The sequence below is a fragment of the Hypanus sabinus genome, chromosome 4, assembly GCF_030144855.1.
Source record: "Hypanus sabinus isolate sHypSab1 chromosome 4, sHypSab1.hap1, whole genome shotgun sequence".
In the NCBI taxonomy this organism is placed as follows: Eukaryota; Metazoa; Chordata; class Chondrichthyes; order Myliobatiformes; family Dasyatidae; genus Hypanus; species Hypanus sabinus.
In genome coordinates, this window is record NC_082709.1 from 152,530,686 (window position 1) to 152,549,504 (window position 18,819).

Below are 18,819 nucleotides of genomic sequence, written 5' to 3' on the forward strand. Positions count from 1 at the left end.
ACAGAACTCACAGGAAGATTTCAAATACTTTTAGGAGTCATGTAATCACTCAGGGTAATGGCAGGAAGCAAATAAAGGCATGGTCACACCATGTTGTTCATCTGAATTTGCTTTTTCAGCAAATTTATTAAATTAATGTTTGACAATCTTACAAGAAATATTGGGATAAATTTCCCCAGAACGGTGACTGTCGGATGAGCCACTTCAATAAAAATGAGTCCTACGCATAATCAAAGCAATTATATGGCTGATATTTGCTGAGTTACAATTGCTCTGGATCGAGCCAAGTGGCAAAAAGCTAATTTGCCAGAATTCCCCTGTAATACCCTGAGAAATTGCCTCATTGATCCTACACCAGGTCGGATCATTTTTAATTTAACAGAGACAAGTGCGAAGGATGGGGTCATCACAAGATGATCCAGCATTCCAAAGGTCTACTGGTTAGTGTTAGTTAGTTGGGGGTTTTGCTATTCTGGCAATGGAAGCATAGCAACAATTGTGAGCTGGCCTCAGCACATTCTGTGCTGTTATTAATGCAAAAAATGCATTCCACTCTCTGTTTTGACAATAAATAAAGCTAATCAGATGCAGCACTAGATCCGACATGAGCTCAACAAATAATAAATTGCTCCTTTTCTCTTTATAGAATAATTGATATTTGCAAATCATCCATGGAACAATTCTAAGAGCTTCATGTTACATTATCTAAAGTTATTTTTTTAATGATACTGCATACATTCCTTTTACCATTCCCATTTTGGCATGAATTAACGGTTGTTAAAACAGAAATTGTAATTTTCAGTGGAATTGGGCTAATTTACTTAAATAAAAGTGTTGGTTATTATGAATCTTCAGATGAATCTAGTTGACATGTTTGCACATTTAGGGCTTTATAAAAGCAAAACGTATCTACGCTTTTTGGACTTTTTAAATGCTAAATCTGTTATCCTTGATGGAAACATTGACCAAATTACTTAGCTTAATTGTAATCATGCAGTATGTTCACATTATTGTCATGTTTATTTTTTATTTGCAATGGAACTGTTTTTATACAGGCACGCAGATGGTTCTTTGAAGTTCTGGGATGCTTCTGCCAGTAAGTGTCAAAGCTTTAACTATCTATAGTATTTAAATGGTCTCTACATAAATCAATTTCAGATTGTTATATGTAATTATTTTCAATAGGTACATCTAATATCAGAGAAATGTATACAATATACATCCTGAAATTCTTGCCGAGATTGTTTACATATATGTGAGACGATAATGTAATAACATTTTTAAGTGCATTGACCTGCTATTTACTTTGAAGCCTTTGATCTACTCTGCTCCCAATGTGCTGTATTATGGTGTATATACTGGGATGTGGCACACAAGATATGAATGAACCTCAGCCATAGAACCTGTTTAATTCAATAATAACATTGCTATGTATAAAATCTAGTTCAAATTCTATGCCAGAACATTGTACCTCAACTAGGTGATGAAGCACACATATGGTATGCCTGCTTTCAGAGGTCAAGGCAGAGAATATAGTGGATGAGAAATTATGTTGCAGCATCACAGAGCACTGATCAGGCCACAAATGAAGTGTTGTGTGCAGTGCTGGTTGCCATGTTACAGGTAGACAATGATTGCACTTTTATATTGAAATGCCATGAAAGTTGGCTTTTAGCAGTAGAGTATGTTGTAAATATGACAAATGTCAGTTACATAACATCAAATTAACATAAATTGAACTTAACTTACTTGACAATAACATGATGTTATTGCAAGTTGAGGGAAGTATAGTCCAAGATAGAATTCAAGTTTTTCAGGTTGATACTGAACATGGTCCTTTATGATTGAAGGAAGGTAATTGAAAAAGCAACTGAAGGTGGCTGGGCCCAGGATATTACCTTGACAATCTCTTGCAGAGATGTATAAATGATTTGAATCATGAAATAGATGGCTTTGTTGCCAAGTTTGCAGATGATATGAAGATTGGTGGAAAGGCAGGTAGTGTTGAGGAAATGGGTAGGATGCAGAAGGATTTGGACAGATACAGAACAGTGATTAACTTGCAGGTCAGATTGGTAGTGAGGAAGGCAAGTGCAGTGTTAGCATTCATTTCAAGAGGTCTAGAATACAAGAGCAGGGGTGTGATGCTGAGGCTTTATGAGGCACTACAAATTTGATTTCATTAATTTACAAGTGAAAATGTAAAGATCAAGGTAGATAGATTTCCAGAAAGGTGATTCTTTTTAAAAAAAAAAGCAAGGCAGTTAAACATTAGCTTCTCATCCTGACTCAAAATGAGACAAAAGACACACTTACCAACTAGTAATAAATTAGTGAATGGTGAAAATGCTTAGCAGATCAGCAGAATCTATGGATAGGGAAACAGTTAACACTTCAGACTGATGACTTTTTGGTAGAATAGGGAAAATTAGAAAACTTTTATTTTCCTGGTTATGAAAAAGTGTCACCGATTTAAAGTGCTCTTTATAAATGCTACTTAACTTGCTAATTATTTCCTGTACTTTCTGTTTTCATTCTAGATGTCCAGCATCTATGGTCCTCTTTTTAGTATAGTAAAAGTATTATACTGCTTTATCAACTTTGTTTTTATTTTTTAATTACCATTCCTGTCTTTCAACTGATCTATTTTGTTTATCAATTGCCAGTAACTCTACAAGTATTATACAGATTGAAAACCTCCAAAGTGTTTGAAAAACAGAAGGTGAAAGACGGGAAGCAGACTGCAGAGATTGTTGAAGAGGATCCCTATGCAATACAAATGATCAGTTGGTGTCCGGAAAGTCGAATTTTTTGTGTTGCAGGCATCTCGGCACATGTTATTGTTTATAGATTTAGCAAACATGAAGTTACAGCTGAGATAATGGTAAGCGCAAATTTTTTCTTATGGGCTTATAAATAACAAAGTACTTAATTTCCAAGGGATAAAATCAAATTTAGTGTAACTTATTTTCTTCGCATTTTATGGTTAGTTAACAATGCCTACAGTTTGTATTTTCCTGGTATTTTATATTGAAATTTTCCAAAAATAAAAATGTATAAAATAAGACAGGACATTTAGTGGGAAATGGAATGTTGTTCACTTTTCAACTGAGATTTTTTTTATAAAAAGATGAAATTTTAATCTTGGTAATGATCATTTTGTGTTGGTTGATTGGCTTACAAAATTCATTGCAGGCTATTCATTTCTGTGATATGCATTCAGACAAGGATCATGCAAGGCATGGTTTTTATGTTAAAAGTTATTTCCACATCCTGAGCATGTGAATGGATTGATTCATTCAAATACAGCAGGTCCCAGCAAGGAAGTTGAGGTTTGCCTCTCCATTACTTAAGGAGATCTGTCTTACCTAGTTAGTGGTTCTAAGATGCTAATATTTGATAAAGATCATTTCTGCTTTAATCACTTACCTTGTTACTCATTCTGAACGCTATCTGTCCCTACTCAACGACCAGTGTTGTTCTAGCCCTCTTGTCACCACCCAAGAAACTTTGCCAACCATCAACCACTCACTCCCGCCTCCCATCAAAACTCTACCAGGTGTCTACTTCTCAATGTCCCAGAAGCGACTCCCACGGTGCTTTCGAGTGGGCAGTTGCAGGATTTAAACCTGGTGACAATAAAGGCATTAGAGAGGTGGTGTTGTTCAGAAGCATCTGTTGCCCTGGAACTTTGTGGTGATACAGATCAAGAGGTGCATTCATCCGGGCAATTAGAATTCAGTGGTCAGCTTTAGGCTGGCAGGAGGCAAGTCGCGATCTGTAAGATATTTATCCTCTGACTTGCTTATACAGCCACAATAATGATGTGGCTAATCCACTTGAGTTTCTGTTCAACAGAGACATCCAAGATGATGAGGGTGAGGAACTTGATAACAGTAGATAAGATGGATGTGGAGAAGATGTTTCCTCTGGAGGGGGTATCCAGAACTCAGGGGCACAGCCTCAAAATTGAAGGGTGACCTTTTAGAACAGAAGTAAGGAGGTTTTTTTTAGTCAAAGAGTGGTGAATATGTGGAATGTTCTGACACTGACTGAGGTGGAGGCCAAGACCCTGGGTATATTCAAAACAGAAATTGTTCGTTTCTTGATCTGTCAGGGCATCAAAGGATATAGTGAGAGGGTAGGTGTATGGGGTTGAATGGGATCCGGGATCAGCCATAATGAAATGGTGGAGTGGACTCAATCGGTTGAATGGCCTAATTCTGCTCCTATGTCTTATGGTCTTGTGGCAAGGTGTTAGGTTAGTAAAGGTATCACAGATTACAGAGAGAAGGGAGGAGAATGGAGTTGAGATGGAAGATAAATCAGCCATGATCAAATGGCAGAACAGCTTTGATGGGCCAAATGGTCTTGATATCCCTTATGGTTTTATAGCAATGACATTGAATATTAGACCCAAATGGACATCAGCAGCCATGTTGGTTACTTTATGCTTATCTATCCAGGCCTGAATGTTGTCTTGCTTTTGCTGCTTCCAGATATAGACTGCTTCTTTCGCTGAAAAGTTGTGAATGGAATTAAGTGTTGTGCATTAATGAGCTGAAAGCAACATCATTCATCTGAAGACGATTGAGCCTCAGATACTCCAAACAGTATTCCCACAGTGATGTTCTAAAGCTTCCATAACAGACTTCACAATAATCTTCCTTTTGAATGAAGCTTTACTCCTAGATCCCAAAGGACTTTTACTGCGGCTACTTGATGCTACACTTGGTCAAGTGAAATCTTGGGTCTCTTACTTCATGCTTAGGATTTAGCTCTTAATTTAATGTTTGGATTAAGGCCATGATGAGATATAGAACAGAGTAGGCAAAAACAAAACTGGACTTTATAAGCAGGCTATTTGATGTTGCTTGATAGCATTGTCAACTACTTTTCATCATTTTGCTGATGATTGAGTAGGAAGACTGGACAGTATTTAGCTGGAATGTGGTTTGTGCTGACCATCATGCCAAATTGAACTAATCCCATCTGCCTGCACATGGTCCAGATCTCTCAATTTCCTGCTTATTCGTGTATCTGAAGCAAAAGCTCTTTCCCAGACTGGCTACAAGGTGTTCCACGCACCTATCCAGCACCAGGGATCCATTCTGTACATTTTTTCTGGACCAGCTGACCATGAGGAACCTTGTAAAATGATTTACTAAAGTTCACGTAGATAACATTCATTGCCCTACCTTCATCAATCATCTTCATTGATTCATCAGGAAACTCAAAATTGGGAGATAGGTTGACTTCCGCAAAGCAATGCTGACTATCCCTAATAGGCACATTTTTTTTCAAATGTGAATAAATCCCATCTCTAAAAACTTATTCAATAATTTCCACTATTCCTAATGCAAGGCTTGCTAACCTATAATTTCCTTGTAGTCCTTTGAAATCAAAGGAACAACATTGGTTTTCTTCTGTCTTCTGCCACTTACCTATGGCTAAAGAGGATACCATGATAATGGTCAAGGCTTCAGGAATTCCTACCTTGTTTTCCTCAATATCCTGAGATAAATCCTATCAGTCCTTGGGGACTTATCCGCTTCAATGTTTTTCAAGACACTTATGGCCTATTTTTTTGTATTGACGTGTCATAGAATTAACAACATACCCCTCCCTAATCTCACCAACATGCTTTGGATGTATATTCTTTAGTGTATACTGATGCAAAGTACTCATTAAGGACCTCATCTACTTCCTCTGGTTCCATGTATAAATTCTCTCCTTTATCATGTGGACATACCTTTTCCCTAGCTACCCTGCTTCTAATTTATACATAAAGTCATAAGATTCCTCTTAATTCAACTTGACAAGGAGATTTCACGGCTCCTTTTAGCCCTCCTAATTCATTGTTTAAATTCTCCCATGCTTCCTTTGTATTCCTCAAGGATCTTGTCTGATTTCTGCCTCCTAAATCTTGCATATTTTTCATAAGCATGAAAATGCTGAAAATCCAAAGCAACGCACATAAAATCCTGGAGAATCTCAGCAAGTCAGGTAGCATCAATGGAAATCAATAAGCAGTCAACATTTCATCTTTTTTCTTTCTCTTTGAAGCTAAACTTATAGTATTACTTATCAGAGATTCAGAAATCCTGCCATTCTCTGAGGAAAGCACCTGTCTGATCTTTAATCAAATATCATTAAAAGGACTCCCACATACCAGTTGTGGGTTTATCCTTAAACAGCTGCTCCCAATCTTCTTTCTCCACTTCTTAACTCTACTTTTGTAATCAACTTTTGCTTTGTTTAGCAATTTCACCCAAGGATCAACCTTATCCTTATCCACAGTAAGACCATAGATAAAGGAACAGAATTAGGCCTTTTGGCCCATTGAATCTGCTCCACCATTGCATCATGGCTGATCCAATTTTCCTTTCAGCCCCAATCTCCTGCCTTCTCCCTGTATCCCTTCATGCCCTGACCAATCAAGTATCTATCAACCTCTGCCTTAAATATACATAAGACATGGCCTGTGGCAAAGAATTCCACAGATTCACCACTCTTTGGCTGATTTCCTTTCTAAAAGGACACCCCTCTATTCTGAGGCTGTGTCCTCTGGTCTTAAAATAATAGTCTTAAAACGTGGAATTTTGGTCACTGTGCCCAAAATGCTCCCCTATTGAAATTTTGATCACCTGGCCAGGCTCATTCTGAATACAAGGTCTAGTCGAGCCTCTTCCCCTCTGTCATCCAATTCCTAAGTGGACACTGAAACCCTTTCTTTTTGTTATTTCTGTTTTTTGCACTATTTTAAATTTAACTACTTAATATACATACATATTTACTGTAGTTGATTCACTCATTTATTTTTTTCTCTATATTATCATGTCCTGATTTTTTCTCTATATTATTGCATTGTCCTGTTATTGCGAAGTTAACAAATTTCACCATATATGCCAGTGATATTAAACCTGATTCTGATTCCTAGTTCCATTGTCTTCTCAGTAGCATAGGACAGAGAACATGGAATGCTACAGCACAGTACAGGCCCTTTGGCCCATGTTGTTGTGCTGTCCTTTTACCCCACTCCAGCATCAACCTAACCCTTCCCTCCCACACAGCCCTCTGTTTCTCTTTCATCCATGTCTCCAAACACACTGCTGGGGTGGTGATAGGGACAGGTACATTAACTTGCTTCAGGAAACTGAGATATTCTCCTAATAAATTTAGCATTAAGGGAATATGAGTTGATTTTGGAGAAGTTAAAATCACTCACAAAAATAATTCTTTTTTAAGCATCTTTCAATGATCTAACTGCGTATTTGTTCTTCTAGCTCCTGCTGCCTATTAGGAGAGCTACAGTATCACCCATCATAGTGATTAAGCCAGGCAGTGTCCAGGAAAAGAGTACAGTCAACGTTTCGGGCCGAAACCCTTCGGCAGGACTGAAATGTTGACTGTTTTATTCCCTTCCATAGATGCTGCCTGGTCTGCTGAGTTCATCCAGCATTTTGTGTGTGTTACTTGTATTTCCAGCATCTGCGGATTTTCTCTTGTATTGTGATTAAGCCTTTCTTATTCCTGAGTTCTCTCCACATGGTCTCCCTGCATGAGCTCTCTGAGATGTCCCTCTTAGTGCAGCTGTGACATTCTTCCTAAACAGTAATGCAACTCCACCACTTCTTTTACATCCCTTACCATCACATCAAAAACATTCTGTTCTGGTTCCCATCAGAGCAAGTTCTCGAGCAAAACTGCCTGCAGGAATGTTTGTGCTCCTCCAGTACAGATGCAACCTGTGCAGATCTTGCTTGTCTTGGAATAGAGCCCAGTGGTATGGATACCTGAAACCCTCCAGCTCCTTAGCCCACACATTCAACTGTGCTATCTTCATACTTCTGGCCTCAATAGCATGTGGCATAGGAGGTGATCCTGAGAAAACAAAACTAAGAGTACCTGCTTTTAAACTTTCTGCCCAATTCCCTAAGTTCTTTAAGCAGGACCTATGTATCTCTTCCAGCCTACCTCATTTTCGCTCTAGTTGTTCACCTTCACTTTTCAGAATGTCTTATATCTGCTCAGGTGCATTTGTGACACTATCCTGGAATCTTGTTTGTGGCCACAGAAATGTCTATTAATGCCCTTGAATGTAGTGTTGCTTATCACTACCACTCACGTAGATTTTGACCTTACTTGCTATACAACAGTATGTTGAACTTCAATATTTTCAAACAGTTCCATGAAATTGAATGTATCCATACCCGCCTTTGATGTAGAATAGTAACAAGGTTAGTAAATAGATTCTTTTCTGCCTTCTTAGGGTGGCACAGTAGCACAGCGGTTAGCACAATTGCTTTGCAACTCCAGCGATCACCAATCGAGGTTCAATTCACACTGCTCTCTGTAAGGAGTTTGTATATTCTCCCTGTGACAACATGGGTTTAATGAGTTATGGGAATGCTAAGTGTGACGGCATTTGCAGGTTTCCCTTAGAACCATCTTCGCGCTGCATTGGTCGTTGACACAAAACAATGCATTTCACTGTGTGTTTCAATGTGTATGTGACAAATAAAGCAAATGTCTCCAATAGACAAAATCAGCAAGGAAATACTGCAGGGTGAACATATTTTAGAAGTTTTTAAACAGTAAGGCATGGAATTGCACTTACTATTAATTTTAACACTTTGTTTCAGGCCCTTGAGCTACGGTTACAGTATGAAGTTGAAGACATTGTTACTCCAGAACCTGAACCGGTGCAGCCACTCACTGATACGTCTTCTCAGCTTTCATCTTCAAAGAGTCCAGCATTATCTGGTAGTGCAAATGCATTAGCGCCGGAGGGAGTAAGAGACAGCATCCCATGTCTCAAGTAAGTTGAACCTGCTTTACATTCTGCTGTAAGTCAGTATATATTTTCTTCGGAACTCCATGCCTGATGGTTCAGAGATCATAAAATCTCAATGCTTAAAATCAGAAGCTTGTTATTTTTAAATTGGAATGCAATCACTTCCCAAGACATTGCCCTGGCAAATGCATCAAGTCTGCTAACACCAAACTAAAATATTACCATATATGAGTCTAATTGAAAATTTCTACTGTCACATTGGCATCAAAAATGATTTCATAGTTGTAGCATGTGTATTTATGTATTATTCATATTTGTGCATTTGTATTCAAATGTGAGCACTGAACTTCCTGCATTTTGAACATGGGATGTAGCACCTGAGGATATAAACAAAGCCAAGTAAGAAGTGACCACAAAATGGAGAGTAAAATTTGATATCCAGCTTAGTCATACTCTTGACTTAGCAGCAATTGTTAGAGGCTACCTATATCATTCAGCACTAGTTATTCAAAACAAAACCAATGATTTTTAAAGGAGAACAAATAAAAGCTTATTTATACACTAAATGTTTTGTGTTGAATCATATGGCTATCACCAGCAATTCTAAAGGGATTGCCAATATTCAGATGTTTCCAGTTAACCAAGCTCAGACTTTTATGAACTAAGGCTGAAACGTCTTTAGAAATGTGTATTTATCACCAGCCCATTACTGAGCACCATGTGGAACTCAATAAGGAAAATTTGTTTTGTTGGTTGTTGTACGATTAGAATCCTCCAAGATTAGCTTTATTGGTCACGTGTACGTCGAAACATGAAAACACATCATGAAATCTGTTGTTTGTGGCATTGACCAACACAGTCCAGAGTGTGTGCTAGGAGTAGCCCGCAAATGTCGCCATGTTTCTACCGCCATCGTAGCATGCTCATAATTTGTGAGCCCGAAGATGTATGTCTTTGGAATGTGGGAGGAAACCCGGGCATCCAAAGGAAACCCATGCAGTCACAGGGAAAATGTACAAGCTCCTTACATACAAAGGTGCGAATTGAATCATGATCACTGGCGCTTTAAGGCATTATGCTAACTGCTATGCTACTGTGCCACTCTTAATATTCATTTAAATCAGGTCTCATGGCCTGTTTAATGATATTTTTAGGATTTTAATAAGGTTCCAATTAATTTCATTTTTATTTTTTTATCAGTTATTTAAAACTAATTGCTAATTTGGGCCGGGCTTAACCAATTTACTGTCTGATACTTAATCATTGATTTGCTTGTGCTACATCTCACTGGACTCTGGTGAGTTGATCCTCTGTGTCTGACCCCACTTGATTTGGTCTATAAAACAAACATGTTAGCAAATACTTAACAAAATTTTACCAATATGGCATTCCACTCATAGAGATCAATGAAGATAGGGTAATCTTTCAGCATTATCTCCACCCTTATGTAGGACCTTCAGTGGAATAGTACTGGCAGAATTTCTCATTTGTAATAAAAACAGCCAATGCTAGAAGCATTCAGCAAGTCGAGCAGCATCTGTGGACCTGAAACGTTAACTATGTCTCTGTTCCTAGTGGAGTTTACAGTCTGAAACATAAACTCTGTTTCTGTTTCCACAGATGCTGCTTGATTGGCTGTGAGTGTTCAACACATTCTGCTTTTACTTAAGATTTTTATCATCTGCATGTTTTAACACCTTTTATGACTTTTCATTCATTTCCTGAACTCCAGCATTTGACTGACAGCAATTTACAGATTTCCACAATTGTGGGCATATACAGAAAAAGTCAAAAGTTACTGTTCATTGTACAGAGCATTATCTGTGAATTCTGTTTTGCTAGCTTTTCCCAAGTAAAATCCAAGCCATTAACCTCCTGAACTTATGTTTTGCTGAAAGCTTTAATTCTCTTGCTCAAAGATATTAAGCATAGTGATGAACTTGTAGCACAGTTACAGATTGACATGTATGATGCAGGCATCACTGAAAACAGATTATAACTGGGAGCTTAATGTCCAAGGATACGCATTGTATTGAAAGGATAGGCTGGAAGGCAGAGGGAGAGGCATTGCTCTGTTGCTAAAAAATGAAGTCAAATCATTAGAAAGAGAATGAGTATTAGAAGCTGTCATTAAAGCTGTCTCATCATAGGATGAGAAGCTGTTGAATCATTGTGGATAGAGTTAAGGAACTGCAAGGGTAACAAGACCCTGATGGGAATTGTATACAGACCCCCAAACAGTAGTAAGGCTGTAGTCTACAAATTACAATAGAAGATAGAAAATGCATGCCAAAAAGGTCAATGTTGCAATAGTCACGGGGGATTTCAATGTGCAGGTAGATTGGGAAAATCAGAGTCGTTCTGGATTCCAAGGGGGGAATTTCTAGAATGTCTACAAGGTGGCTTTTTAGAGCAGTTCATGGTTGATCCCACTAGAGGTTCAGCTATTCTGGATTGGGGGTTGTGCAATAAACCGGAATTGATTAGAGAGTTTAAGGTAAAAGAACCCTTTGGGGAAAGTGATCATAATATAATCAAATTCACCCTGAATTCTGAGAAGGAGAAACTAAAGTCAGATGTATCAGTATTACATTGGAGTAAAGGGAATTACAGATTAGGTGAGTTAGGTGAGTGGGCAAATTCATGGCAGATACAATTTAATGTGGATAAATGTGAGGTTATCCACTTTGGTTGCAAGAACAGGAAAACAGATTATTATCTGAACGGCGGCCGATCAGGAAAAGGGGAGATGCAACGAGACCTGGCTGTCATTTGTACATCAGTCATTGAAGGTGGGCATGCAGGTACAGCAGGCGGTGAAAAAGGCAAATGGTACGTTGGCATTCATAGCAAAAGGATTTGCGTACAGGAGCAGGGAGGTTCTACTGCAGTTGTACAAGGCCTTGGTGAGACCGCTCCTAGAATATTGTGTGCAGTTTTGGTCCCCTAATCTGAGGAAAGACATTCTTGCCATAGAGGGAGTACAGAGAAGGTTCACCAGATTGATTCCTGGGATGACAGGACTTTCATATGAAGAAAGACTGGATCGACTAGGCTTATACTCACTGGAATTTAGAAGATTGAGGGGGGATCTTATTGAAACGTGTAAAATTCTAAAGGGATTGGACAGGCTAGATGCAGAAAGATTGTTTCCGATGTTGGGGAAGTCCAGAACGAAGGGTCACAGATTAAGGATAAAGGGGAAGCCTTTTAGGACAGAAATGAGGAGAAGCTTCTTCACACAGAGAGTGTTGAACCTGTGGAATTCTCTGCCACAGGAAACAATTGAGGCAGGTTCATTGGCTATATCTAAGAGGAAGTTAGATATGACCTTTGTGGCTAAAGGGATCAGGGGGTATGGAGAGAAAGCAGGTACAGGGTTCTGAGTTGGATGATCAGCCATGATCATACTGAATAGCAGTGCAGGCTCGAAGGGCCGAATGGCCTACTCCTGCACCTATTTTCTATGTTTCTATGTCTGAAGGTAGATAAGTCACCTGAACCAAATGGTATACACCCCAGGGTTCTGAAGGAGGTGGATGAAGAGATCGTGGAGACATTAGTAATGATCTTTCAAGATCACTAGATTATAGAATGGTTCCAGCAAACTGGAAAATTGCAAATGTCACTCCATTTTTCAAGAAGGGGGTGAAGCAGAAAAAAAGAAAATTATAAGCCAATTAGTCTGACCTCATTAGTTAGGAAGAAGTTGTAATCAATTATCAAACATGAGATCTCAGGATACTTGGAGGCACATGATAAAATAGGCCATAGTTAGCATGGTTTCCTCAAGGGAAAATCTTGCATGACATAGCTGTTAGAAGTCTTTGAAAAAATAACAAGCAGAGTAGACAAAGGAGAAATGGTATTTGGATTTTCAGAAGGCCTTTGACAAGGTGCCACACATGAAGCTGCTTAACAAGGGAACATTCTAGTATGGATAAGGTAGTGATTAACTGTCAGGTGACTAATGGTGTTCCATAGGGGTCTGTGTTGGGACCAATTCCTTTTACGTTATACGTTAATGATTTGGAGATGGAATTGATGGCTTTGTTGCAAAATTTGCTGACGATACAAAGATAGGTGGAGGAACAGGTAGTTTTGAGGAAGTAGAGAAACTATGGAAGGATACAGACAGATTAGGAGAATGGGTAAGGAAATGGCAGATGGAATACAGTGTCGGGAAGTGTATGATCATGCACTTCAGTAGAAGAAATGGAAGAGTTGACTATTTTCTAAATTGAGAAAAAATGCTAAAAACTGAGGTGCATAGGGACTTGGGAATCCTTATGTAGGATTCCCTAAAGGTTAATTTGGAGGTCAAGTTCACGGTGAGGAAGGCAAATGCAATGTTAGCATTCATTTCAAGAGGACTAGAATATAATATAAAAGCAAGGACGTAATGTTAAGACTTTATAAAGCACTGGTGAGGCCTCACTTGGAGTATTGCGAGCAGTTTTGGGCCCCTTATCTTAGAACAGATGTACTGAAACTCAAGAGGGCTCAACGGAGGTTCACAAAAATGATTCCCGGTTTGAACGGTTTGTCATTTGAAGAGCGTGTGATGGCTGTAGGCCTATATTCACTGGAATTTAGAAGAATGAGCGGTAACTTCATTGAAACCTATCAACTGGTGAAAGGCCTTGATAGAGTGGATGTAGACAGGATATTTCATATGGTGGGAGAGTTTAATACCAGAGGATACAGCCTCAGAATAGAGAGGTGTCTGTTTAGAACAAAGATGAGGAGGAATTTCTTTATCTCCTGGTCCTATGGTGCTAAATTCCAAACTAATATTCAGACACCTGGATAACTAATCCAGGAGCAAAATTGAATACCTGTCTTGTGGCTGTTGTACTTAAAGTCAAGGAATTGAATAAATGTGAAATAACAAGCAGGTGTCACTTATAGTGCCAAAACCAGCTCTGTTACAGAAAATCCGTCAGGATGTCTTTAAGGAAAGTTCTTGCACGTTCTGGAGTATATACAACCTCGTATCATTAATCTGGTTGCCTGCTAGCTGCCCTCTGAAATGGGTTAACCAATTATTCTTCTTAAAATATGAACAAAATGAGTGATAAATACTGGTTTTGTTACCGGTGTCTACATTACATGAACAAAAATCTGTCATTTTTCTTTACTATTTGGTATTCATTCTGATATATCCAATTTTAATTACTATATAATTTGTCTTGAATAATTAGTCTAGAATCTGAACCTTATGATGCCACATGCTCTATTGTCCTCCCACAGCTAGCTGTTTTTCTACCTTTACATTGCACCTTGCTTTTTTAAATCATAACTAGTTCGTACTTATTGTCTCTTGTCTGATCAATTCTATTGCAAGTGGAAAAAGTAACTTGATTAGAACATATAATTAATTACATGGATAAAAGTATACTACCATGTGAATAAATTAAGATTACGGATTACAAAAGAAGAAAGAAAAGTTCATTGTAAAAAGATTGATTGCAAGGTAATTGCAGTTATGGTGTAAATAATAATTAATAATAATATTTTACATGTTCCAGATCAAAACACATTGCCTTTAACTTTGAATGGGACTAAAGGAGAAAATCTTTGCCTTAATTGCCTCAAATTATATAAGATTTTTGAGTTCAAATCTCTTAATGCTTGCTTATTCCTCTCTGGTTTCACCTACTGCTACAGTTCTCAAATCTCTACAGACTTTCCACTAATATACGATTAATTTCAAACAGATCTCCAATGTGAGTACACTTGTCTAGACTTTTTACCCTATCATCTTACTTTGCACTAAAGGGTTAAAACTCGTCCTGTCAAAATGGCTCCTGGATATCAGGCTGATCTCGTCATCCAGCTGGTATGGATTGATGGGGAACCACCTCAACAGATCACCAGCCTAGCAGTTAGTTCTGCCTATGGTCTGTAAGTAAACTAATCATGAAATGACTTTGCCCTTGACATAATGTATATAAGTATCTATTAGCATGAAATCAGATCATCAAATAGAAAAATGTAATTGTACAAGACAGAATGCAGAGAAGATTTATGAAGCTGTCAACTGTGAGCAAAGATTTGATGGACTAGCAATATTTTCATGGTATGGGCAAAAGGGAATCTTAATTCAGGGGTATAAAATCATTAAGCCTTAATGCAGTAACTAGAGAGAAATGAATTCTCTTGACAGGAGGGTTAAAATGAGGAGATGTAGATTAAAAACAATAGAGGAGGAAAGGAAATGATTTTGTCTAGATGGTGTTAGATTTCTGAAACATTATCAGAAATGGTGGGGGAGGTAGAAATCACCTTCACATTTACATTATAACATATTTGGATTTACACTTGAGAAAATAACAATTGCATGGCTACACATTAGGTACTAGATTTGGTAAGTCTTATTTTTAACCAGTTTGGCCTGTTCCTGTCTCTATTTTTTATGTTCTTATATTTACCACAATTTGTGCAATAATGTTGTCTTAAATCAGTATATTCTGATTACCAGCCCTTTGGCAACTTGAAATAGTTTCTCATTTACTCTGTTAAAGTCATTCATGGTTTTGAGCACCTTTATGGTTCTCATGTTAACCTTGAATGAAAATAAAAAAAAACTTCAGACGTTGACAATGTGAAACAAATAAAAACATTTATCAGGTCAGGCAGCATCTGTAAAAAAAGACACAGTATTAATATTTCAGGTTAAAGGTCCCACTTTAATCATTGTCGCACACACCCAGTGATGGGTTAAAGAACCGGCAGAAATGGAGAACACACTCGAGTCTGGTATTGCTATAAATTAATAGTGTTTATTTGTAAACTACGCAATACAGTACTATAAATGCAAATAGCTTCAACAGGTTAGCAATGACATACCTGTACACAAGTGTGGAAATAGGAACAGAACTAGGCTCTTTCAAACCTAGGGGTGAATGAATACAGTCTTACGATGATATGTAAGAAAGGTCAGGTCAATGCATGAGGTTGCTGTTGTTGGTAAGAGAGAGAGATTTGTAATCCAAAGGTGTATGTTGTGAGAAGGCAATTACATCAATATTCCAAAATAACAATAGCAGTAGGTTTATCTCTGAAGTTGTTCCACTCCACACACGAAGTATCACCGACAGCGATTTTCAACAAATATCCTTTCAACATAAGAGGTACAAAACCCAAATTCAGCTACGGGTCATCTCAAAGTGGTGGCCACTGGATATTCAAACAGAATCCACGTATGGATTATCACCAACAGTAGCTTATCACTGAGGTACCATCTTCAAATGGTAAAACTACCAACCCGGGCCAGGATGATCACACACAGGTAGATTCCACAAGATTGCCCCAAACACACAACTGTGATAGCCACTTATCCAGTTCCATGACATACGAAATAACTCCAACAGTGATTGGCCAGAAGGGTGCCTTTCTTCAGTGAACTACCACACCCAAACAAGGGTAACACACAAGTGGTAATCACAAAGACTTCCCCTCACCAGAGAACCCACTCCTGTGGATTAACTACATGACAAGTCACACCTTCGTATTCAAATGGAACTCAAACTCACCCTTACGGGCTACAGAGGAGAGAGTCCCAACAGTGACCTCTTTGTCACTAGGTTTCTTCTGTTTCAAACCTTCTTCTCCCCTCTTCTCTTCCTTTAAAATCACCAAATGTGACCACAAAACAAAGGTGACCATTCTTCTGTGGTAGAGTTATCAACCCAGGCCAGGGTGGACACACAAGTAACTCCCCACCGGTCACACCTTTTCTGCTCTGCGAGAGCCACTGATCGATTTCCTCGAATCGATCTTCCACAAACCCACCTTCCTGTAGGCACAGCAAGCTCATCCGGTGTCCAAAACTGTGTGTGTCATGGTGTGTCTCTCTGTGTAACAGCAGACCTGGTTTTTTAACTCTGCATGCTAGACACCAGCTGTCCATCAATCTACTCCGCCCTCCTCTCTCTGTAAGAGTTTTACAAGCAGGCAAGTGTCCTTGTGGAAAGGTAAACAAGCTTGCAGAGAAACCATAACATCAATCTTCCGAGCAGTTTCTCTCTCCCCCTCCCCCTCCCCCTCTCCCCTCTCTCTCCCTCTCTCCCCTCCCTCCCCCTCCCCCTCTCCCTGTTCCCCTCCCTCCCTCCTCTCTGGACGCCTTCCCCTCTCTCTCTCTTAATAGCAGTACAATACTGTGGTGAACTATGTGCCTGTCGGGACACGCCCCTGCTGACTGCTCCTGTGGCTCCTCCCATAGACCCCTGTATAAAGGAGATCTGCGGCCTGACGCTCGGCCTCAGTCTCCAAGACATTGTATGATAGACACTCACTCCTGGTTCCTTCTTCCAGTCAATAAAAGCTTTTATCTCGCCTTACGTCTCAGTGTGAGTTATTGATGGTGCATCAAATACATAGGGTCAATTTTGGACCCTGTTTCAAACTAGGGTTACCCATGACATCATCTGTGCTCAAAGGAAAATAGTTGAGGTTTCACAGGTCACACGATTGAATTTGAAATTTTGATCTCTCTAATCACCCTGGTAAAATCCCTTTTTGCCTCAGCAAAGGTTTGATACACAGCAACTGAAGCTAGTCTCACTAGTGATTTATGAATAGTTAGCATGATAAATATGTTTGAAGATTACTATTTTGTCAACTTGGCCTGTTATCTCTAAAAGTTAATGAGCATGCCTCATATCTTAATGAGTACAGCTGATGTTAAAGGTCTTCATTTATGAGTATCTTTTGATCTTTCTAATAGAATTTAGTTTGTATAATGCAACTTGTAAGCAAATAACATTTACATTTTCCTTTTATGTCTTATCTCCAGTGTGACATTTGGAAACTGCAATGGTTTGGCGGTTGTGGACTTTATGCAGAAGACCATTCTCCTTAGTATGGGAACCATTGAGCTTTATGGTACAAGTGACCCATTTCAACGCCTTCTCAAATCTCCTCGTAAGAGCAAACAGCTCACTGCAGGTACAATCTAGGTGTAAGGTTAGAGTGTCTGTTCTTGTGAAATTCTGCTTATTCACATGTTTTCTCTTGTAAATCAGTAGTCACCTGTGGTGGATGTAATGTTGTTTGTTTGTTTATTCATCTATTCATAAATCTAGAGCAAACCAGATACCTAAATTTCAGTGCTACTACAACAGCCTAACTTTGGGCCAGATGGTTCTCATACTCCCCTCTGATAGAAGGAAGCCATTCAGCCTATTGCGCCAGTGCCAGCTATCAGAGCATTCATCAGTCCTATTCCTTCATTTTCTTCCTTATAACCTATTCTCACATGCCCGTCAATTTCCCTAGATTCTCCTGCTACCCAGCTATATCGTGGCTGATTTGCAGCAGTGAATAAAGCTACCTGTATACATTTTCTAACTTCAAAGTTAACCGAAAGAAAGGCACAGGTCGGGGATAACGTGCGCTTATAAGTGGGGCGCACAGTTATGATGTAATGGTGTGTTGACATACAGTATGACGTTCATGTGCTTTTTTACAAATAACCCATAATGAATTATGTAAACAAATAGGCTGAATGGTTCCTTAATCAAACAATGTATCTACAATATTACTCATATATACATATACTTACAATATACCACATAATACATTTACTATACAGACATCCACAGCATAGTAAATTTTAAATTGTCCAATTCAAGCCTAAAGATTTAATCTCCGTGAGATTATCCCTTGTGGGTTAATGTCTGTGCTGACATGAACACTCATGGCTGTGAAACAATCTCAGTTGCTGGTGGCTGTAGGAGTTGAGTCTGGAACTGCAGGACATGGTTCTGACAGCTCTGGATACCTTTCTTCTCTAAGAATTGACTCTTCTTTCCTCAAACGATTGATGCATTGTCTCCAGATGATATCAGATGCAATCTCCACTGTGTAGGACAGTGGTCTAGTTCTATCCTTAATCTTAGCCAAGTACCCACTTTGGATCACCTCTGCAGTCCCTCACCAGGACCACTTGTCCAGGAGTGAAGCATTGAACCTCCTTGTTTGAGGAGCCCTCAATTTGTCTCAGCTGTTTGTCCTGC

The 18,819-nt window shown here is 38.9% G+C and overlaps 1 protein-coding gene across 1 annotated transcript in view; it reads left to right on the plus strand.

Annotated features, from left to right (window-relative positions):
• stxbp5l (syntaxin binding protein 5L) overlaps positions 1-18,819 on the plus strand; it is a 353,464-nt gene that overhangs the window by 207,645 nt on the left and 127,000 nt on the right. The window contains exons 14-18 of the mRNA XM_059968451.1: positions 1,056-1,096; positions 2,667-2,884; positions 8,646-8,821; positions 14,579-14,704; positions 17,598-17,749. Coding sequence (XP_059824434.1) covers positions 1,056-1,096; positions 2,667-2,884; positions 8,646-8,821; positions 14,579-14,704; positions 17,598-17,749 — 713 coding nt within the window. The remainder of the gene's footprint in view (positions 1-1,055; positions 1,097-2,666; positions 2,885-8,645; positions 8,822-14,578; positions 14,705-17,597; positions 17,750-18,819) is intronic.